Source organism: Nuphar pumila, chromosome 3 (genome assembly GCF_984573655.1).
Source record: "Nuphar pumila chromosome 3, dmNupPumi1.hap1.1, whole genome shotgun sequence".
NCBI lineage: Eukaryota > Viridiplantae > Streptophyta > Magnoliopsida > Nymphaeales > Nymphaeaceae > Nuphar > Nuphar pumila.
In genome coordinates, this window is record NC_143251.1 from 18,956,763 (window position 1) to 18,981,207 (window position 24,445).

The 24,445-nt window shown below is 39.4% G+C and overlaps 1 protein-coding gene, 1 non-coding gene and 1 pseudogene across 2 annotated transcripts; all 3 read right to left on the reverse strand.

The window, feature by feature from the left end:
• On the reverse strand, nucleotides 1-12,561 carry LOC149842183 (eukaryotic initiation factor 4A-13-like; annotated as a pseudogene).
• On the reverse strand, nucleotides 9,733-9,806 carry TRNAT-AGU (transfer RNA threonine (anticodon AGU)). Its single transcript has one exon. It is a non-coding gene; the product is annotated as a tRNA-Thr (tRNA).
• Nucleotides 12,562-20,967: 8,406 nt separating the features above from the next.
• Nucleotides 20,968-24,445, reverse strand: LOC149842185 (S-adenosylmethionine decarboxylase proenzyme-like). The gene is made up of 4 exons (XM_089998973.1): nucleotides 24,218-24,445; nucleotides 22,826-22,980; nucleotides 22,692-22,708; nucleotides 20,968-22,496 (listed from the first exon to the last, which is right to left on the reverse strand). The coding sequence occupies exons 2-4, from the start codon at nucleotides 22,958-22,960 to the stop codon at nucleotides 21,353-21,355; spliced, it is 1,296 nt and encodes a 431-aa protein (XP_089855099.1). The 5' UTR covers nucleotides 22,961-22,980; nucleotides 24,218-24,445; the 3' UTR covers nucleotides 20,968-21,352.

A 24,445-nucleotide genomic window follows, 5' to 3' on the forward strand; every position in this document is an offset into this window, starting at 1 on the left:
TCAATGAAAATGATTCATCACATAGAAAAGTGTTTGTGCACGGCTCTTGGACGTTGGGTTGGCCAGACTAGGCCGTCTGGTGCGTTGCGGGTTTGCGGAAAATTCTATGCCCGTGACACTCTCATCCTCATTGGTGATGAAGTTTATGGCAATCCCTTTCCTCTCAAAATGACCACCCCTACCTATCATGTGTAGATATTTTTGAGGTTGTGTCGGCAAATCATAGTTTATGACGAAGGAGACCTGCTGAACATCAATCCCCCGAACAAGCAGGTAGGTGGTGATCAAGACCCTAGAAGAGCCCGTCCTGAACTCTCTCATGACGATGTCTCATGTGTTCTGATCCATGTCTCCATGTGTCGCAGACAGTGTGATCCCAAGCACGCATCTTATCAGTCACCCAGTCCACTTTTCTTCGCGTGTTTATGAAGATGACGCTATGGGTGATTGCCAATGTTTCATACAGGTCACACAGGGTATCAAGTTTACATTCCTCTTTCTCTACATTCACATATAACTGCTTGATTCCTTCCATGGTGAGCTCATCCCTCTTCACTAGAATCCTAACAGGATTGTTCATGAATTTGTGATTTCAAGAGCCTCTGGTGGCATGGTGGCTGAGAATAATCCCACTTGGATTAATATTGTGGGAAGAAGCTGAAATATGTCAATAGATCTAAACCAAAAGAAACCCAACTCCACAATCAATTTTTTGTCAAAGGTGCAATTCCATCAACCAAAAGCCGCCCCTTTCTGTAAATTCAAAGGATTATGCATTTTGATGGAAGTGGAACCCATAAGCTATCTATTTCTGACATTGGACATTGGTCATGATATGGCATGAGAATTTATCTGATTCCATGCTAGTGAATACATTAAAGTACAGGTACATCATCTTAGAAGATGATATTCCACCAAACACAGATGGCTTTCTGGCCTTCAGGAATCCTGTAACCTCTGTTCTACTGGAGGTAACTATAAAACACGTGACTGATCTTCCTAGAACGACCTTATAACAGAAGCATATCACGAGACACTTTCACAACATCAAAGACATAATGTGCCCAAAATAATTTATCAACAAGTGTTCAAGTTCTCCAAGAAACAGGAAACACAACCTTCCAAGTTTGGTAATAATACCTGATCCTTGAAACCACGGGTAAGCATTTCATCTGCCTCATCTAATACGAACATCTTTATGTTGTCAGGGCGTAGTGCTCGACGACGAAGCATATCAAAGACCCTACCAGGAGTACCAACAACGACATGAAGACCAACTTGGAGGATTCTGAGGTCCTCCCTGATGCTAGTCCCACCAACACAAGCGTGCACTTTAACTTGCAGGTAATCACCGAGTTCCCTCATTACATTATCAATCTGCTGGGCAAGCTCACGTGTTGGTGCCAGTACCAGAGCCTGGCAGTCCTGAAGGTCACAGTCCAGCTGCTGTAAAATACCTGAACAGAAAGTAGCTGTTTTCCCAGTACCAGATTGTGCTTGTTGAATCACATGAAGACCTTTGCAAAAGGGCACAATCCCTCTTTGCTGAATAGCAGATGCCTTCTCAAACCCTACAACAAGTACATATATCATTCATTACATAGAGCCATATATACCTGTCTGTTGACAGCTAGCAGTAAGCCTTGTGGGGGAGCCGATTGTGCTTGTGCGCAACTTGGCCGCCTTCAATGATAGTGCTAGGCCACAATGGGTCGTGGTTGCTGAGAAAACAGAGGTGAAAAGCTAGAGAGAGAGAGAGAGAGAGAGAGAGAGAGAGAGTATTGCAAGGTGAGAGTGAAGGGGGATGAGAGAGGTAGAGTTCAACACAATTCCAAATTCATTCACAAGATAATTTACACGTGTTAGGCTTATGCCTTTTATAGCTCAGCTCAATACCATATCTACCCACATTCAAATTATGCCTTTTACAAACCCAAAATACCAAAACACCCTAACTAGCTAACCTAGTAAGCTAAGTGGCTCATTCTTACAATGTCACATTAGCAATGTTCCAACCATCTCTTAACAAACTTGGCTGAGTTGCCCAACCTATTAACCTCCTTCCAACTGCCCATGCTTATGTGTCAAACAGCCCCAACAAATACTTCCAACTACTTGGCTTGGTCATCACCTTCCATAACCACTTGTGCCAACCAACTTTGCCATATCATCAAATAATTCAACCGTCCCTTCCTCATGTGGTGCCATGTAGGATTTGACTTTCTTTCTTGACTTTGAGCAAGCTCAAGGTCCAATTGAACTTAGCAAAGACTCAATTCTCCTTTGGCACAGAATGTAAATCGCATGAGCCCACTTCTAACAAAATCCACGTCATAAGTGTGCTTAGCTTTGGGCCGATGTTGCGACTGTTGCACTGAGTCCTCGTAGACACAATCGGTCATGCAGTTGTTGGAGTGCATTCAGCGTTCAGGTAGGTGTCATGGGTGCATTGTCGTACGTTGAAAGGGCAGTGTCAAACACCATTGATGAGTGAAAAAATGCATGCATTGGGTTATTAGTGATGTATAGTGATACCATGACATGCAATGAACAATTGTATCGACATTGACAGCGTGTGACGACACAGACGTTGGGCTAGCAGACTGGAGGATGCTTTTAAAGATTTGGTGAAGTACCTCTCAATTCAGCATAAGAGTCTCTCATGGGTAGTGTTTGGTATACACGAGGGTGCATGTCTCTTAGGGCTAATTCCTCATAGGATCGCATTAGATGGTTTCAACCATTCATGATGGCACGAGGCTAAGCTAATGAATGCCTTGATGTCGGTAAGCGATTTGGGTAGCGTTGTTCAATAAGACATGTAGCTATCAATTGACTCCAAAGCTATAGGTCGACAACGTCCTTTCACCACAGTGAATGACCCACGGGCATCTTGGGTGATGCACTTATGAGTTGCATCGCAGATGCGACATTGCTATTAAATTTAGTTGGTTGGTTTGAAGGGCATATGTGTTGTCCCCTCTTTGAAATTCAAACGACAACTACTTCGGCACATTCGTGAAGAGCACTGAGGCAGTTTCACATGAGGTGGTGTGCAAGGTCATTGATCTGTCCAAGTAGCTATGCACGAGGTAGTGAGTAGTGTCATGACCTTTTTCTCTGCATCTTCCTGTCTCGCACGGAGAGGGAGCTAGATGAGCTTTTTGAGTCGTGTGACACATAGTTTGCCTTAGGCAAGGAGCTACGTAAGCCTGACGAAAGTGAATTTAAGACAGTGTATATTTTATGCACGTTTAGCACAATGAAATATCTGAAGCGACATAGTTAAATGGGTCAATAGAGCGAAGCGATGCCAAAGTCTTTGGCATACGAGCGTTCAAGCCAACGAGAGATGGGTGTCTCACCTTCATATGATGAGCGCATGAGCAGTCGAGAGTTGATATAGCCAACTATGCATTCGAATAAGCATCACAAACATTGGAATGAGCATCGAGTTTTTGAGATGTATCGAATGAGGGGCATATAGTATTTCGGCACCTGCGGGCCCCACAGAGCGCAGCACGCACCCCATGAATAACCTCCCTGCTATGATGGAGAAGACATTTCAGCCCTCAGCCTAAGCCAGTTGCTAGTATGACGTAGTCAAGCTCTCAAGCCAAGAGGAATCACTGTCGCTCGACATGTACTCATCGAGCCCCTCGCAAGGGTGTGAAGTTGGGCGGCAAGGCAAGCAACAAGAGCGGGCACTCCGATGTGCTACTCATGAGATAGTATGCCTGAGATGCTCATGGGGAATTTGCATACTCGTAAGCACCCCATGCACTTTGATGTAGTACTCACAAGATATAAGAGTTGCCTACTCCAGACCGCATGGTGGTGCACCAATGCAAGTCAAGAAGAAGGTTCCTTATATAGGTGTTATGGGCATTGACTCCCCACCAATAGAAGAAACCCTAATATATGTTGGAAATGCACCATTTTGTTCTCAATAGAGTTCCCGAACATAGACTTTGTATTTTGCCAAAACGATCAAGGTCTTTCCCACATATGAATTTGTCAGTGAGATTTTGATTTTGGCTCGTAGATTCTCAACGTGCATGGAGATACGTAGCACTGAAGTTCTGATGAGCCTGCATGGGAACTGGCATGGCACCTCTGGATGAAGTAGCCCCTTTCAGTGTTTTGACTTCACAGACATGTTCCCCACCTATAATTGAGCGAGCGAATACTCGATCGTGGCATATAAATTCTGCATGATATCATCCATTTGCGGGCTCAAAGTTGAGATGGGCCGCAGGTGGTGTAACACCCCCAAAGCATGACACATGGCCACGGGTGGCCAGAGAGACCCCCGTGATATAGAGCATGGAGTAGTTGAGAAAATACACTTGAGATTTGTTGCTCACACTTAAGCTTGCTTGCAGAGTTGCTAACATGCAATGTTTCATTGTCTCGTACCACCATCGCATGCCATAGGAGAGACATGAGTTTTTCACTTAGCAACACTCGCGTCACCATAGGCCCCACCGCACCACACATATACATGTGCCACTTTCAGCTGATGATGAATAAAGTTTAGCATATTCTCCCCCACTAGAACAAATCAACGTCATCGTCAATACTTGTCCAATTGGGAGGCGACTAAAGCTGAACTGTAGGAGATGATGTAGAGCAAGCATCGTTCAAGAGTCCGTGTGAAAGGCAACAGAGTAGTTGGGTTCTAAGATAGAACTCAATGTCAGTCCCTGAAAGTATGACGTCTAAAAGCCACCAATGAAGCGCCAATGTAAGAATCACCACCTACTAAGATATGCGGTGTAGCAAGCTGCCAGGAAGTTTCAAAGTTAGAGGTGGTCCAGTCCACCTTGGTAGAACGAGTGTTTGGCACCCACAGGTATTTGGCACCCGAGGTGGTCCGTTGAGTAGAGCAATGCGACCACGAGCAGACGTGACCCAAGCAATGCAACTACATGGAACATTGGTGACGAATGAAGGTCATCACATTCTCCCCTATTAGAACAAACTTGACATCCTCATCAATACTTCACAGATTGGGTGGAGACTGAAGTTGCCATGAAGTTCCTGCTATCAACAAAGGCAAGGCCACTCTAGAGTCTGAGAATAGTCACCCACGAAGATGCATGGTGTGGACAAGCCACCATAAAATTCCGAAGTTGGAGGTGGTCCAGTTCTCCTAATATAGTGGGTGTTTTTTAACCCACAATGGCCTGCTAAGCAGAGCAATGCGATCACAAGCAACACATGGCTTAAAAGATTGTAGCAATGTGGGCCAAGAAAGTGATGTAGTTTTCGGCAGATAAGTTGATCCTTCAGCAATTGATGGTCCTTCGAGGAGGGGCTGCGGAGTATCGAATTCTCTTAGCAAAGTACAACTAATAAGTTGGGCATAGAGTGTCTTCACAGTTTACTCACATGCACCAAAGAGCGAAGGTTTGGCATCAGAAGGGTGTAGCATGCACGAAATGTCTAGAGTGTTTGCTTCGTGAACACGAGAAGAGTGATGGAGTGTGAGGGTCCTTGCATCATCCTAGCAATGAATATTTCTAAGACAGTCGTCGAGGTATGACATTAAGTCCTGCTTCAAGGATGAAGCGTGAGGAGCTAGCAATCTTGACGATGCCATTTGTGACCCAGCACAAGGTAGGCGAAGAAATCGATCGAGTGAAGATGAACCAAGCAGATGTTGTTGATGATGGAAAGGTTGCAAAACTCAACGGTCAATGAGTGCGAGCGACACCAATACAAGGTGATGAGTAGATGGACCAAGTGTGTGAGGAGAAGAGAGGCATTCTGACGAGTCTCCTCCATTGAGAAGATGCATAAAATCAGTTGATTACACTACGTGACTCTGTTATCACATCATCACACGAGCACTAAAAGTGAGCAAGCTCCACCTATGAGACTTACTCCTAAGTGATTTGATTGAAGCAAAACCTATCTCGTTAATGCGCTTGAAGATGGAAGGGTCACCACAATAAGGTGTCCAACTGATGAGCGAAAATCTCGTGCAACAATAAGAAATTGCATAAACGAATATAATCACAAAGCATCCTATAACCACCTCGCTAAATTGGGTAGCAACATCCGTCAGTAGAAGAAGGGGCAAGGTAGCAGCCATAAGTCACTCACATGTGACTCCAGGTAATAGGAAGTGAAGGAAGTATTGGAGTTACTTCTGGATCTAAGAACTCGATCAAGCAACGATCTGTCTCCAACAATGTCGTAAGTACCATCGACGTAGATGTTAATTTTTCTAGTGTAAACTTCACCATAACTCACACTTGCGGTTTGCTATGTCACAATCAGTTTGCCACGAATTGACTGGTGAGGGACGATGCAGGAAACTTGAAGTGTTCACACAAATGATACTAGCAGAGACTAAATAACCAACAAAGAATATGTGAATCAAGACATGTTTTGTTCCGATAGCAGTCTGGGTGAATCTGACGATGACAAAAACTGACAAGCAGACACTGACAACAGTTTGGGGCAACTCTGAGACTAGTTTGATGAGCTCTTATACTAGCGTTGTATGCTTTGAGGGAGCTCTGATACCAGTTGTCATGGCCTTTTTCTCCACATCTTTCTGTCTCGCTTGGAGAGGAAGCTAGACATGCTTTTGGGGTCATGCAACATGCAACTTGCCTTAAGCGAGGAGCTATGTAAGCCTAGCAAAAGTAGATTTAAGGTAGTGCATATCCCATGCACGCTTAGTACAACATAATATCTGAAGTGACAGTTAAACAGGTCAATAGAGCGGGGTGATGCCAAAGTCTTTGGCGCACGAGCATTCAAGCTAACAAGGAATGGGTGCGTCCACCTTCCTGTGTCGAGCGCACCAGCAGTCGAGGGTCGATAAATCTAGCTATGCGTCCAAATAAGCATCACGAACATTAAAATAAGCATCGAGTTCTCGTGATGCATCGAACAAGGGGCATATAGTATTTCGACACCTGCGTGCCCTATATAACGCATCATGCCCGCCATGGGCAACCCCTGCTATGATGGAGAAGACCTTTCAACTCTTAGCCTAAGTCAGTTGCTAGTATAACGTAGTGAAACTCTCTAACAAGAGGAATCATTGTCGCTCAACATGCATTAGATGAGCCCCTCTTGAACGTAGACTTTGTATTTCGCCAAAACGACTGCACCAGGGTCTTTCCTACATATGAATATTTCAGCAAGATTTTGATCTTGGCTCGGAGATTCTCAATGTGCATGAAAATGCACAGCCCCGAAGTTCAGGCAGGCCTACGTGGGCACCAGCATGGCACCTCCGGATGAAGTAGCTCATTTTAGTTTTCTAACTTCACGGACGTGTTTCTCACCTATGATTAAGCAGAACAATACTCAATCATGGCACATGAATTCCACATAGATGTCCTCTGTTTGCAGGCTCGAAGTTGAGCGTAGCAACCCCGAAGCATAGCACATGGCCACGGGTGGGCGAAGAGAACCTCGTGGCATGAAGCATGGAGCTGAGCAGATTCCCTTGAGATTTGTCATGCACAATTAGGCTTACTTGTTGAGTTGCTAACGAGAAATATTGTGTTGCCTCTTGTCGTCGCCGCATGACATAGGTGAGACATGGGCTTTCCACTTAGCAACGCGTGCATCATCATAGCTCTGGTCGCATCACACACACACGTGTGCCACTTTTGGCCTGTGACGAACAAAGTTTGGCACATTCTCCACCACTAGAACAAATTGATGTTCTCATCAATACTTCTTCAATTGAGAGGTGACTGAAGTCGAACCACAGGAGATATTGTAGAGCAAGCATCCTTCGAGAGTCCTTGTGTAAGGCAGCAGAATAGTCGGGTTCTGAGATATAGCTCAGTGTCAGTCCTTGAGAGTGTGGCGTCTGAAAGCCACCAATAAAGCGTCGATGTGAGAATCACCACCCACTAAAATGTGTGGCGTAGCAAGCCACCATGGAGTTCCTAAATTAGAGGTAGTCCAATCCTCCTGAGTAGAACGGGTGTTTGATTCCTGCGGATGTTTGGCACCCGAGGTAGTCCGTTGAACAGAGCAACGCGACCACGAGCAGATGTAACCCAAGCAATGCAGCGACATGGCACATTGGTGATCAATGAAAGTCATCACAGTAGGGCTGGACACTCGTCTATGCAGTCGTAATGAATAAGGCCAATAATTGTTAGGTTGGCCAGGTTGGGGTTGCTTGGTGCTACACGACCTTGCGAAAAATTAACATATGATATATGTAGGGCTACATGACGACATGAGTTAAGCACCACGTGTTTATGTAGGGCTTACATATTTTTTGCGAGCCGTTTGCAACTCAGCTTACCAAGCTCAACTTATAAGCTTGGATGAACTTTTCATCAGGCCAACCAAGACAAGTCATGAGCCGCTCATCTTGCTACCAAGTTGTAGACTTGAGCTTGCAAGCAGCAATCAGGGAGATGGGATGTCAAATTAGAGTCCTCAATAAATCCTATATTCACTTATTTCACCTCATTATTAACTGGAATAATGGTGCAGGCTGGCCCGACCCGCTAATAGACTGAGCCATTGACCCAACCGACTCAGTCAAAGACTAACCCGTAAATTGATGGGTTCGGCCAACAGGGCTGACCCATTGGGAAAACCTCGGCCTACAGCCCGCCCGTTATGCCCGTGGGCCTAATTGGGTCAAGCTGGGCTTATATATATATATATATAGGTCAAGCCGGGCCGTGGCCCAATCCATTTCGGCTAAGTTAGGGTCAAACTTGAACCTAATTTACAGGCTTAAGCCTGGCCCAGGCTGCCCAACTCATTACCCACCTCTACTTAAAACTACACTCACCTACAACCAAACATGGCGAGGAATCAGTTGTTGAGAACATGAATCCTCAAACAAAAGAAGGAATCCACAACTCCTTTAAATTTTATTTTCCTTGAATGCAAATTTTTGTATTTCCTCGGATTCCTTGCAAATTCCTCCAATACTGGTTACCAAACAGAGCGCAGCGTTGGGGGCCCTCTATCCTTGACCCATGTAGGTTGTGCAGCTAGCGCCCGGTTCTATTTGAGTTTGATCCACATCCTCATCCCTTCAGTACGTGGTGGGCAAACTGAATCATAACTTGGATGCAACTAGGTTTTGGCAGACCAAGCCTCAGCAGAGATTTTTAGTGCGGGCCTGACCTACGTGGGGGTAGTACCCGCCCTTTGATGGGATACAAGCTGGTCAACTGGCTTCAAACCTGTTAGCGATCTGGTCAATACATTGCAAAATGGACTTGGGTTGAGCACGCTCAGCCAGACTCATGTGCTACCTTTATAAATAGCGGTGTGACTGTGGTCAAGCCTATCTGGGTCAAGTAGGATATCTGATCCGAATCCAACATGTTATATTCAATATGGATCCTTTGACTAAGATCCGAGTGCACATGCAGGTCCGATTTGGATCTGTTTAATTAAACTATTTTGGATTTGGGTCGTATTCAAAATATTGTTCCGTGTCTACCTTTTCAATCCGATCAGATCAGATCCATATACGTTTTTTAAATTGTAATTGTAAAATACTTTGCTTTTCATCTTTTTTCTACTGGATCTTGTATTGTCGTCGTATATATTTTGGATTCAAACTCAGACAGATTCCTCGAATGTTGTTCTTTTATTGAGATTTGTTTCTAACAAGGATTAGAATGCCGGGTCCAATACGTCTCTTAGAATAAATCACCCAAAGAAATCACGAAAGAGCCCAAAAATCTAAAAAGCCATCACGTGGTTTTTATAAGCTGCTTTCATTGAGATTTGAACTCAAGACCTCCCGCTTACTAAACGGGTGCTCTAACCAACTGAGCTATGAAAGCAAGTTGTTGATGTGTAACAAACGGAAATTATCCTTATATAATATATTTGAGCTTCATCTCATCATGGGTTGACATGCTTGCCCAAAGTACTTAAACTGGAACCTGATTCCAGACGAAGTCGAGTAAAACCTGAGATCCGAATGTAACGTCGACAAAATTTGCATTTAAATTTTGTTTCCATAAAAAAATCTTTTTTATTAATTTCAAGGGATTTGCACTACATTCAATCTGTCTTGTTTTAACCATTTGAACCCAAACTCGAACCTAAGTCAGAGCAGATCCAGTGATCGGCCAACCTAACTCTTGTCTAAGCCACGACCCAAACTTGGACATGGTAGTAGCACCTCAAAGTCTATCTGAAAACAATGTTTGTATTCCATCATCTCCATTGAAATATTCAAGCAAAGGAATCCAATGAGACCACTCTTAAATTTCAGCTCCTTACTAGCAAATTAGCACACGGTGTATGCACTAAATTTGTTGTAGCCATCCACCAGACGAACTCACCATTCTCTCTCTCTCTCTCATCCATGTCTTCCTGTGTTGTAGAAACATCAATTTCTTGTTTAGCAAAGGTGCAATTCTATAAACCAAAATTTCACGTCAAAGAAGATTCTAGGTTTGGTGCTAATATATACCTGATCCTTGAAACCACAGGAAAGCATTTCATCTGCCTCGTCTAGCACGAACATCTTTATGTTGTCGGGGCATAGTGCTCAATGACCAAGCATATCAAACACCCTATCAGGAGCAGGGTTACCGGCCCGAAACTCCACTTACATGTGGGAAACTCGTTTCTTGGAAGACAGTTTCCGAAACCAGAAACCATGGGTTTATGAAACTTGTGAAAAACTTCTAAAAATGCATGAGAAACTCATTTCCCATTAAGTGAGAAACCTACTTATTTTACATGAGAAACTCGTTTCCCATTAAGTGAGAAACCTACTTATTTTACATGAGAAACTCGTTTTTCTTATTTAAGAAGCATGTTTTCTTCCTTACATTTCTTTCAAGTTTCTCTTAAATAATTTTCTCAAGTTTTATTCGGTGAAAAATTGAGATATATGTGTTATTCATAATTTTAATTACTTATTTTAGTTGTAATCAATGTAATGATAAATTCTATAGAAGATTTATTAATTCTTATTATTTATCATAATATTGTAAAAAATAAAATTCATGTAATAATTAATATTTTTCATCTATAGTCTACATTTGAGCTTTTGCTCAATACACAATATATATATATATATATATTAGGGAATGAAAACCTTTCCAATGGAAACCCGCCCAAACCTCCCCAATGAAAAATTTTTGGTACTTTTTTCGAAATTCTGATCATACACAGCATGATTGATTTACTATAAATCGACACTTAGATCATGAATTTTGGATTGAAAAAATGGTATTTGGAGCCTCAAAAATTTATGAAAATTGTAAGTCCGTTGATTTTGAAGCGTATAACAACCTATCTATATATCAGAATCAAATACTCCAAGAACTGGTTCCTATAAAAACAAGCATATAGATTACATATGTATGGTCAAAATTTTGAAAAAAAATGCAAAAAAAAATCAATGAAACATCCATTGGGGTTTTCATTTTCCACATATATATATATATATATATATATATATATATATATATATATATATATAGATAGATAGATAGATAGATAGATAGATAGATAGATAGATAGATAGAGAGAGAGAGAGAGAGAGTAATGCACTCATTCTGCCCTATTAGGCCCCTTCAAAATCGTAGTTTTTATATTTTTTCTCACATCTAACACCATAGTGAACTATAGGTTTTGTTTAGTGGAAATCGGCTTTTGAATCATTGGAATTTGACTTGTATATAAGTTTTTCCAGTGATCCAAAATTAATGGCGGTAAAGTCCACAAAATTTTTTGGCTCATAAAAATACTTTTTTTTGTCAAAAAAATATAGTGCAAGAGTTGATTACCATTAAATTGAGCTTTATAAACACATATAATGGCTCAAATCCTTAATAAAACACTTCAAACTATGAGGCCTAACAGGCAGAACAAGAAAATGTTCAGTTCTGATATATATATATAGGAAGAGTGGTAGCTGCCTACCACTTTTGTAGTCTATCGCTAATCTACCACCAGCGAATAGGTGTTTTCGGGTTGTTTTTCACAAATCTGACCCTGCAAGTGTGTTCAACATGGGTTCTTACTAGAAAATGACACTTGATTCATGTTTTTTCGATAAAAAAACATGATCTATTAGGCATTGAATATTTATGAAAATTTTAGGCTATTGATTTTAAATCTTTTAAAAACCTACATGTGTTCTGGAATCAGACAATCCAAGAGTCGATTCATATAAAATCAAGTATGTAGATCACATCTGTGTGGTCAAATTTAAGAAAATAGAAATAACCCTTCAAAAACTCGATAGACTGACTGTAGATAGCTACCACACACACACACACACACACACACACATATATATATATATATATATATATATATATATATATATATATATATATATATATATATATATATATATATCACATTTCTCATTTTCCATTTCACATGAACTTTAAAAGGTCTCGTTTCTCGATTATGTTTCCCTTTCGGACAACCTTGATCAGGAGAATCAACAAGGACATAAACACCAGCTTGGAGGATTCTTTTATCCTCCCTAATGCTAGTCCCACCAACACAAGTACGCACCCTCATTACTTTCACAATCTGTTGGGCAAGCTTACTTATTGGTGCCATATAGAAAAAGCCTATGGTATCAAAAGTCTCATGAACTTTAATATTTCATGTGGAGTAATTGTTGGGTATTTTATATGGCCTTCAATAACTTTTGATGAAATCTATCGATATTCAAATATGATTATGATTATGTTTATGAGTTGTTGTTTTGGTATTGCATGCAACTATGAATTGTGCAAGATCTTATCTTAGTTTTGTTAGTTTTGGTTGTAGGATGAGAGCATATGAAAACTATAAGTCATGTTGTTCTGAACATGAGAAAAACCCTAATCTCATAATTTTGGATACATTGCCTTTGATGTCTTACATTTCATATTAGAAGTAAAACATTAGTGAATTGGAATGATGCAATGTGTCTTCTTTTATTTTATTTTTTTGTAGTAGGGTCTTTTAAAAATGAGACCTTTAGAAGATGGATCAACTCACAATGCCAGTATAGAAAAATCACTTGAGGACCCAACAAGAAACCATAAAACATGTGGTACACATGTTTGCAATAGGCTTAACATTGTCTATCTACTATTTAGACAATTTGATATGGTGTGGGGACAGGTAGCTCTACTCAGTGAAAATGGTTGATAACCATATTTGTTAGTAGCCTTCAAGATATAATTGGCTATGTAAACTTTGATCTTAGACAATCAAAGTTTTTCTGATGCTTGTAACAGTGACTACCATAAGTGCATTATGTTTAGGTCAGACAACTAGTATGCCTTTCAATATGGTTCAAATATTAAATATACATATATTGAGTCAATGTTGTTATTTTCCAAAAAAAAAAAATTTAATTTGAAATATATTTATAATTATTATATTTGTTAAATTTTATTTTTGGTATTCTCAAAATCTCTATAACTTTTAGAGTCTTACTTTAATTAAAAATATTAATTAATAAGGGATGACCTTGTCAATTAAGAAAATATGGTTAGATGTTGGCTTCAACTGAGACTCATTTTCTTAATGAGAGGCTAGAGTCCTCATACTTTATAAATAAAGCGTCTCACCCTAGGAAAGAGTAATGGAAAAAATCTTTTGGGTAACTTTATGTTATCTAGCCAAGAGGCAAACCAGGTTCACCCCATTTGGTATGCTCCTAAACCTAGAGTGGATATAAATGCTTTAACTCAATTATCTTTTAAAATAAATTGATCTAGCCTTGTCTCTTATTATTTTTTTCTTTATGTTTCAATTAACATAGATTTGAGAGCTATGAAATGCACACATTCTCTTTCTCTCCTAATGTTATTATCAATTTATGTATATTATTTATTCAAATTTGTGCTTTGATCATATATCTATATTTGGATAAGATCATAACCCAAAATCGGATAGCAATTAACATAGCTTATAGATTAAAGTCGTAACTTTGCAACCATATATCCGGAATTTTGTGATTTTTGATGTGTTAAAAATCTTATTCTACTACCTAGATTTTGTCCTTTGAAGCCAAAAGCAAATTCTTTCATTTTCATGTTTGAAATTTCATGCCAATCAAATGGTTTCTATTTTAGCAAATTCAATTGCTTATTTAAATAAGCTTGATCTTTTTTTTATCTTAACTAAAATCATGTTGATGATTATTGATTATATTTACATGTTTGTTTTTAATTACAAGTATAAATTATTTGAAATTTGATCTATCAAGATATGATTAGATATTTTAACTAATTATTTATAATATCATAAATTAATTTAAAATATCGATTTGATCACGGAGATTTCATTTGTATATTTAAATTGACACATCATATGGATCAGATATAAAAATATAAAAAAATATGGATCATATATAAAAGTGTATAACTTTTCTTATTAGTATGATTATTTCAAATAAATAAAAATAAAAAGAAAAGATGGGGTGATTGTATCATCCCTAAATCGAAACATGGCTGATTCCACTTATTTTTCAAAAATGCTTCAAAATCGTTAAAAAATACTTTTTTAATATTTTGCTGACATGTGTCATGCCTGGTTGAAAACTGACCGGTTTAAATCAATTCAAATCATAATCAGAATTAACTGATTCCCTGGATTGTTTTAAAAAAGCAATTCAGGCCCATACCAATGCTAGCAACACTGTGAAATAGGCTCAACAAGTCGAAAAAGAACAACAGGTGTTTCAGCTCGGCTCAACTTGTATAAACTCATTAATTAGATTGAAGTGTTTGGCTTGCAAGCAAGAGAGCCGATCAAGTCCAAAGAGTTTTGAAGAGAAAAACTGTGCAAGGCACCTGGATGCCTTTCGTCATGAAAATGGACGATATCCAAGACCTATTTGAAGTGTCAAGTTTTACCTGGATGGGCCCTGCAAAACTTTTTTATGCTGTTCAATCTACAGTTAAACGTCATCAAGCAAATGGACGGCTGAAAATTGTCTAAAACATAGATCAGCTGGTAGGTTTTGGGAATGGTATAGTGGCAATCACAAATGGCACTATCTATCTATCAATACACTATGCCAATGAGAATGTCCAGAGATATAGCGGCATCAAAAAATTACTACTAAATCCTATATATTTAGTGGCAACTATAGTTGCGCTATATCCCTATGGCCACATGATTATAGCGATTAGTAAATTGCATTTTTTTTGCCACTAAAGAAGGTTTTCCTTCTAAGATAGTTTTTTGGTCCAATATTCCTTGGACCCGATTCTCTCTTTGCAAGCAATTAATTTAGAGTCAAAACTTACAGCATTGAAACGATGTATTTATTTTGTAAATGAGCTACTTTGAGCTTGGCTCAATGGTTAGGGTTGGGAAACAAGCTGAGCCACTCATGGCTCTGCTCATGTTTGGCTCGTAAAGAGCTCATTAGAAGGCAAGTTAAGTATTAACAATAGATACTCAGCTCGGCTCGGCTCAGCTGGTATAAGCTTGTTAAGTAGTAAAAAATGTATTATATACATATTTTGCATGTATTTTTTTGTAATCCTATTTCTATCAGATATAAAACAATATATTTTTCCTATAAACAAGCCAGCTTGAACTCAGCTTGTTTAACTTGATCTGATTGTAAGCTCGAACTTGGCCCAGTTAACTCAATCTGATTATGATCTGGAATGCGAGTTGGCTCATCATCACATGAATGATCCAAGCTTAAACACTTCAAGTTCGTTTACCAGCTCCACTTATGCATGAAAAAGTGACTAAAGATTTAAAAAAAGAAGACACTAAAAGGACTCAAACCCCCACCGTCTTCGTTAAGAGGCAGAGAACTACCCAATATGCTAACACCTTTGTCAAAGGGACATGCCATGACACACACGGACACCGACACTAACATGTAGAGATAATATTTTTTAAATATTGATTTAATAAAAATTAGTTTCTATTTAATAAAAAACTAAAAAAAATCGTGTCCTATTTTCTCAAAAAAAATAAAACTCACGAGTTGAATCTAACAAAGTCTTTTCATTGGAGATGGTTTCTTTCATGTCTAGCCCGATAACCATCTGAACCTGAACACATTGGCGTGTCCTCTATTACACGAACAGACATGTGGACACGGACACAACATGCGCAAACAATGTTTTAGTGTTATTTTCTTATTTAAACAAAATAAAGTTCCATTTTAAAAAGAATGTATTTTTAACATTAAAATGTATAAAAATATACTTTTTCATTGATTAATTAAAATTACAACAAAATTATCCTCGTGTCTTATTTTCCCCCCAAAAAATCAAACTTGCAAGTCAAACCCACATCAAACATCATGTTGTCCACGTGTTGTCATTGTGAGATAGATTATTGTAACCCATATACGTGGATTAGTATTAGTGAAAGGTCTGGTTCAGATCCAAATCTTGATCCAAAGATGTCAGGACGAAGATGGCTTAATTAAAGGTCAAGATCAAGATATGATCAAGACTTAAGAAGATAAGAAGCTCAGTGGGAGTCGAGATCTTCAGGAGTAGCTCAGTGGGAGTGGATATCTTCAGGAGAGTCTCACTCAGATTAAAATGGACTTAAGTTAATGAAGCCTTATATTGCAGTAGGACTCCATCAGGGAGTCACGACCTGTGTAGAATCAATCCTGGCCATCCATGTGGTGACAATCAAGACATGTGAAAAAGCAAAACTCTACAAGATAAGGTTGATGTAGAGTTAAACACTATTGTAAACTTTGATAAAGGTAACCGTGAGAGGTTAAACACTCTAGGAAAATCATGTAATGTACTCTATATAAACAAGTTCTCTCAACTCTCTCAAACAACACGTCAAGAGAGAGTTTAAAGAGAGAACAAAATTGTGTTTATTATTCATGGACGTAGACCACACTGGTCAAACCACGTTAAGCTTGGGTTCTTGGTTTGTGTGTGATGTTTATTCTTTAGCATGGTATCAAAGCCCTTATCATTCAAAGATCCTCCATAACTGTTGTGACTGCCAGTACCGTGTGTTAAGTTGATCCCAGCTCTTGGCGCCAAAATCTTTCTGAAAGTTGCTATGGTCTCATAAACAAGCACCATTATAGCTGGTTTTAATGATTCTTTTCCTCTTATTCCTGCTCCAAAAGCTTTACTACATTTTTTTTTGTCAAGTTATCAACAAACAATTTTTTTGTTATATGAATCTCAATTTATTCCCTTACTCAAAATCTAGAACCTTATGGGTTATGTTGATGGAACAAATCCAAAACTAAATATGTTCTATAGAGAACCATGAAATGAAGCATAAATTTTGTTTGAATGTATCAAGTGGGAAAGGATGAATCAACTATTGATAAGTTAGATCCTCTCATCTTTGACAAACAATGTTCATTGTCAAGTTATTGGTCCTACCACATCATATAGCATGTGGAACACGCTTAAGAAAACCCATGTTGCCAATTCTAAAGCCCGATTTCAACAACTCAATTCACATCTGAAAAGTTTAAAAAAGAGCATGGATAATATAACCACATATTTTAACATAGTCAAGAATATAGTTCATCAGCTTGCGATGGCCAGAAAGCCTGTTTCTAATGAAGATCTGTCCATGCATATACTTGTCGGTCTCCCTATGGGTGAATATGGTTCTTTGAGGACTGTATTAAATACTATATAAGACATTATTCTTCTTGATGATCTCTTGGGCATGCATCTTATACATGAAGCACAACTCCATGAAAGTGATGATTTTGAATCTTGCATGGTTAACCTTGCATGTAAACCAAATAATCAAGGTTCCAATTTTGGAAATAGATATAACCAAAGTTAGTTTAACTCTACTAAAAGTAGAGGGGGTGGATGCCAATCTGGTTGAACTGGACAAACTAGAGGAAGTCGATCCTCTGCACCAATTACATGTCATGCTTGTAGTAATCAAGAACATATAGTTGCACAATGTCGTACTACTTGTCAAGCATGCAGAAAACAAGGACACGATGCCCTTAGGGATGGCAATGGACGGGGGTGGGGGACAGGGTCTCCACCCCCGCCCCGTCTCAAGATTAGAACATGCATCTCCGCCTCCATCCCCGCACAGGGATGGATTTTAACCTCCACCACCGCCTTCATCCCCGTTTCATGTCCTCCATCCCCAATTCAAATGGGGATGAGGCAGGGTGGGGCCTGTTTCCCCGTAGTCTATTGCCATCCTTTAGAAGGACTGGGGATGGGGCAAGGCGGGGCGGAGCGGAGCAGGGCGGAAAAAAGTGTAAAGTCCATCCTCGTCTCCATCCCCGAACGGGGATGGATTTTAACCTTCGTCACCACCTCCATCCCCATTTCATACCCTTCATCCCCGGTCCAAACGGGGCGAGGTGGGGCCCCGCTTTCCCCCGATCCACTGCCATCCCTAGATGTCCTATAATGCAAGTTCTAGAAAGTCCTTGGTTTCCATATTCTGAAACAACACATCATGTCATAATTGATTTGAATAATCTTTTACTCCAATCCAAATGCCAAGTCAGTGACCACATAAAAATTGGTAATGACTTTTCTTTACAAATAAAGCATATTGGTAATTCAGTTTTAAAGATTTCAAATTCAAAATTTTCTATGAAAAAAATTATTCGTGTTCTTGAGATTGCATATAATCTTTTATATGTTCAAAGGTTTATTAAAGACAATGATGTTTTTTTTCTAATTTCACCATGACCATTGTTATGTTAAGGATTGCAAAGCTAAAAAAGCAGTAATGCATGATACTAGTGATAAGGGCCTTTACAAGCTGGACATACCAAAAGATGCATAAGGACAGACTAACAAGATTGCTTATCTTGGAGAAAGGACTACTATTGATTAGTTGCACAAACGAATGAGACACCCTTCTTTTGTAATGTGCAGTCTCTTTTACATGAACTTTTTTGCTAGTTATTAACAAACAATTCAATAATGTTTGTGAGGCATGTCAAATAGGTAAAAGTCATAATTTACTCTTTGAGCTGTCGATACATGAAATTGATGAACTACTTGATTTAATTCTTTCTAATGTATGGGGTCCTGCTTATGTTTCAAGTATTAGAGGATACACTTATTATGTGACTTTTGTTGATGCATTTTCTAGATTTACATGGCTTTTTATTATTAAGCAAAAATCTCAAGTTTTACCTATTTTGTAATTGTTTCAAATATTGGTAGAAAATTAGTGTGGTAATAAGATCAAATCTTTTCAGTCTGATTGGGGTGGTGAATATCAATATATTTCGTATTACATGTCCACACACTCACGAGCAGAATAGTTGTATTGAAAGAAAGCATAAACATATTGTGGAGATAGACCTTACTCTTATGGCTCTGGCTAGTTTAATGTATAAATATTGGGATTGTGCCTTTGTCAATGTTGTCTATTTGATTAATAAATTGCATTCTCCTGTCACCTACAATAAATCTTCTTTTCAATTTCTCTTTAAAGCTATGTTTGGCTATATATTTTTAAAAGTGTTTGGACATGCTTGTTATCCTTGTCTGCATTGTTTTAATGATCATAAACTTTAATTCTGCATTACCAAATGTGTGTTTTTAGAATATAGCACCCAACACAAAGAAAATTTCTGCCTTGATTATGTGATCGAGAGAATCATTATTAGTCAAAATGTTCAGTTCGATGAACATGACTTTCCTCTTAAAAAGAGTCTTCAATGCCTCATCCCTTACATCTCTTATTCATATACCTCTTCATGTTTCTTTACCCGAACTGCCTAACACAGCTATAACTCCCACACCTCCTGACCCGTCGGATCCTCCTCTTGAGGATCCCATTCAAAGACGTCAATATGAAGATGACTTAATTAAAGAAGGTCAAGATCAAGATATGATCAAGACTCAAGAAGATGTGAAGCTCAGTGGGAGTCGACATCTTCAGGAGAAGCTCAATGGGAGTCGATATACAGTCAGATGGAGTCACGACCTGTGTAGAATTAATCCTAACCATCCATGTGGTGATAATCAAGATGTGTGAAAAAATAAAACTCAAGCCCGATAAAGTTGATGTAGAGTTAAACACTATTGTAAACTTTGATAAAGATAATCATTAGATGTTAAACTTTGATAAAGATAATCATTAGATGTTAAACACTCCAGAAAGTTTGTGTAATATACTCTATAAACATGTCCTCTCAGCTCTCTTAGGCAACACGTCAAGAGAGAGTTTAAAGAATAAAATTCTGTTTATTCGTGGACCCACCACGTTAAGCTTGTGTTCTTGGTTTGTGTGGTGTTTATTCTGTAAGCAATTAGGGTCAACGCTGCTCCGGCCATGAACCGATCTATTGAGAGCGCTATCCCTGGATATTCCGAAGCTCACCCTAACCAACTGTGCAACCCCAAATTAGTCTTAACTATGAAAGATGCTATTACCACGTTTCCTTGACGAACACCTCGATCAATGATATTCATGAATATAAACCATATTTGGTTAACCATGGTGGAAACAAACATGAATTTGAAATTGAAAACTAAGTTCGGTTTGTTTGGCCACATGTAATTCCAAATCAAATTGATTTCAAGCCATATACATGAATAAGAATCAATCATGGGGCTCCCTGTATGATTCTGATTCTGATTCTCATTTAAATGAGAAAGCATCTCTCATTTGTAAAGGCAAATAAGAGTCCATTTCTCAATACTCATTTTCCCATGTTTGTTTAGCCAATGCCAATGAGATCCATTCTCTTGTTTGCAAGAAAGTCCAAATCTCATGAGACTCGACCAAACATGCTCTAAAAGTTTGGGAGAAAGAGGCCATGACAACACCCACCCGAAGGAAGATGAATCAAAAGCTGAAAACATGGGCCAATGCCGCTTTTCTCTTCACTTTTCAAACAAATAGAAAACCATAACAAAGAAATACCAACATTATCTTGAAACGGGAACCAATATGGTCACATTCAGTTCAGTTTAGTAGGAGAAAAACATTAACACACCAAAACACATTTAACAAATTTCATAGCATAAGCACTCTAGTTTTCAAATAATAACACTCTGAGACAAGTAACATAACCAAATATATATGATGTCTTCACCATGATAATCATTACAGTAATGATTCCTTCCTGCTAAGCAAAGAATGCTTAACTTATTCATTATCCACTCCTAACCAAAGACCAAATAGTATCAAACACTTGAGACAGGTAACATAACAACCAAACATATATAATGTCGTCACCATGATAATCATTACCGTAACGACTCCTTCCTGCTAAGGAAGGAATGCTTAGCTTATTTATTACTCATTCCTAACCAAAGACCAAATAGTACCAAACAAAGACACACTGAAAATAATGATAGATACCAAAGGCAATGTTTGTCTTCCCAGGCCAGGGCATGATAACGCTAATCAATCCCAATTTTTCCCCTTTTTCACATTCCTAGAAGTCCTGTGTTTCTCCATTGGCATCTTGACAAACCATAACTGGCATTTCACAATCACTACCAGGCCCCTCTTCCATGACATCAATCCATTGATTGAGAATGGATCTCGGACTGCAACATCCTCTCTTTGCAGAGAAGCTCTGGTATATCAGGCACCCTCCACCAGCAAGTTCCTGCACCACCAGCTTCTCGCATGCATAACCCAATGCCCCGTTCTTCGACGGCAACATGGCCATCAAGATGCCATAGTCGCAGTGAATGGCCACTGAGAATTCTGAAGGCCCGAAACACTCGAGCACACGGTCGATTATTGCATCCAACTCTGCTGCATTCTTCACTTTCTTAGAGCCTGTGGTATCCACAAACTCGAAACTGGCATAACTGAAACCGTCCTCCGGAGTGACATGAATAGTTGACAGAGCCTCGCCTTGGATGGAATTCATGGAGTATCCACACGGCTCAAACTCAAAGTCGTTGATTTCAAACCCGGGGAGGATGCTGGCAATCCCAGACGATTCAGTCATTGACCTTCCTGGTTTCTTATAAAACACAGATGCCCGATCCCTGTCGAGATTGGTCATGCACATTTCCACTGTGAGCGGTAGAGGAGATGCAGTTTCTACAGAGGACCAATAGATGTGCCAGTCACGGGAAGGATCGCAGCCATTGATGACAAAGGCATCCCCAGTCTTAGCAAACAACTTGGCGAAATGCCTGTCAAGCACCGCAACTTCCTCTGAGAAACTAGTGTGTGGGGAAGACTGGTTTGACGGGAAAATGAATGTCCCACGCGAGTATTTGACAGAGACGGGTGCGATGGACAAGCCATTGGCATGCTTCAATATGATAGGAATGGCGTGCAGGAGCTTGGTAGTCCCACAGGTCTTGATAATGATCTTGTAAGGGTAAATGAAAAGGCTGGATTCAGATAGGACATAAGAATCCAAAGCACTGTTGGACAGATTGTCCACTATGGTGCATTCAGCTGCACAGAGGAATTCATTGATCTGGGCACGAGAGAGGGCCCTGAGACCCTTCCCTTTAGGATCAGCAAAGATGGGTGACTCACGGAAGGTGATCTCCAGCCGCTTTTCATAACCTTCAAAGCCTATAGCAGCCATTTGTGGAGGCAGGCCCAGGTTATCAATATCAACAACTATGTCCAGTGAGTGTTGCAGAAAATCCAGTGATCAGGCAGGAAGGAGAAACAGTGAAACACAATTGCTGTATGTTCTGGCCAAGAAGACAAGTATCCTATTCGAGTGCACAACTTAAACGAAGAAACAAAAGAAAAAGCCCTACTCTACCAACAGCAGTTGAATTTGGGGATATCAGGATGGCTTCCTCGCACACTGCAAAGAGAGAGAGAATAGGAATTAAAAATCATAAAAAGAAAAAGCCTGTATCATGCCATTGAGGTAACCAAATCATATTTTCTACATAAGAAAGCAGAAAGGAAAAGAACATACGTTGGAGTATGCAGCAGATTTGAACTTCTTGATGCCACCGTTTGGACGCACGTCTTCAATGCTGTAGCCTAGGGGAACTTCGTACATTAAAGAACTACTACTAGACTTCTTCTTAAGACCACCTTTAGCCTCCATTACAACATCCACGCTTCCTGCTGTGAAAACATGCAAAGATATTCAGTGCAGGCAATGTTTCATATTGAAAAAGAAAAGCACTACTTAAGAAATCAGTGCTACTTCAGCATTATCAAAATTATCAGCAAACTGTACTAAAAAAGATTCGATGAATAACCATACTGTTAAACTTAATCAATGGGTGTCTCAAAGCGAAAAAACGTGGACTGAAGCAAGTAATTAGGATCAAGTTTCGGGAAAATGAATCGGCATGCTGCCCATCTACTAGCAAGGATATAAACTCCGGCGACACACACAAATCTTGGCAATCCCAGACAGGGATCTAGGCCAAGTAATCTTGAGCAGTAATAAAACCATCAAACAAAGGAATGAAGAGTCTAACATTGCATGAAAGCTAAAGCCTGAAAAAAAAAATTGACCAAGCACATATTTCCATCTATTCCTTCAATAACTAAAAGGATGATGCTAGAGATACAAAAGCCACTCCCCAAAAATGACAATCCTCGTCTGCTTATGGTGCTGCTCCTGTTTCAATCTATACCATCCAGAGCAGATGTGTACGCATCTCTATCACCCAATACAAAAGAAAAAGGCTGCATAGATTGAGCACAACAATCACCATTGTTGCACATAAGGAAGGCGGCTTTTGCTTCAATTGAAGACCTCCATCCGAAAAATTCAAAGCCGATAACAACCATCTCTATAACCCCATGAGCAAAAAACAGCCACGGATGGAAAGAAAAAGGGCAATGATCAAATAGGATCACCACCACCGTTCGTAAAAATCCATGTACGGCAGCAGAAAAAAGTTCCCCATTCCAATTGGAAATACAGAGATTGAGAAAAACGAAAAGGAAGAAAAGGGAACGACAATCAAGAAAAGGGCGAAGATCTACTGGCAGAGAGAAAACGATAAAAATGGAACGAAGAAAAATGCAAGAGAAAGCACCTAATCACAACAACGAAAGCAGATACAAACTCTAAAACAGAAAAAAGGAAAAAAAAAACACTGATCAAAGACCGACATATAGATTAAGAAAAAAGAACAAAACCCACCAAAACAAAGAGACCCCTTGAAACAAAAAACAAAAAACAAAGAAAAGAGCACGATTATCCGTATCGGATACAAGCGAGACCGAAACCATTAAATAAAAATCTCCACACACAAAATCAGAAAACAATAAAGAAAGAAATCAATTAGATGGGGATTCCTGAAAACGGTATAACTGCATCAACACAGGCGAAGAAAGAACTTACGGTAAATCTGTTCTCCTGCAACGACAGAAGCCGATAGATACCACTCTCCTTTGATAAGATTACACCAAGAAAGAAGAGGAAAGAGGGTGAGACAGGGAATTCAGGAAGGAAGGAATAGGATACCTATCTCAAACGCTTCGACCACCACCCAGACTTTTATAGATTCTTCTACAGTCTCTTAGGAAAATAATGACCGGTTCTTTCTCCTCACTTATCAAGCATTCAATC

Coding starts and splice junctions, on each gene's coding strand:
- LOC149842185 (XM_089998973.1), bottom strand. CDS start 22,960: ATGGAGGCTAAAGGTGGTCTTAAGAAGAAGTCTAGTAGTAGTTCTTTA.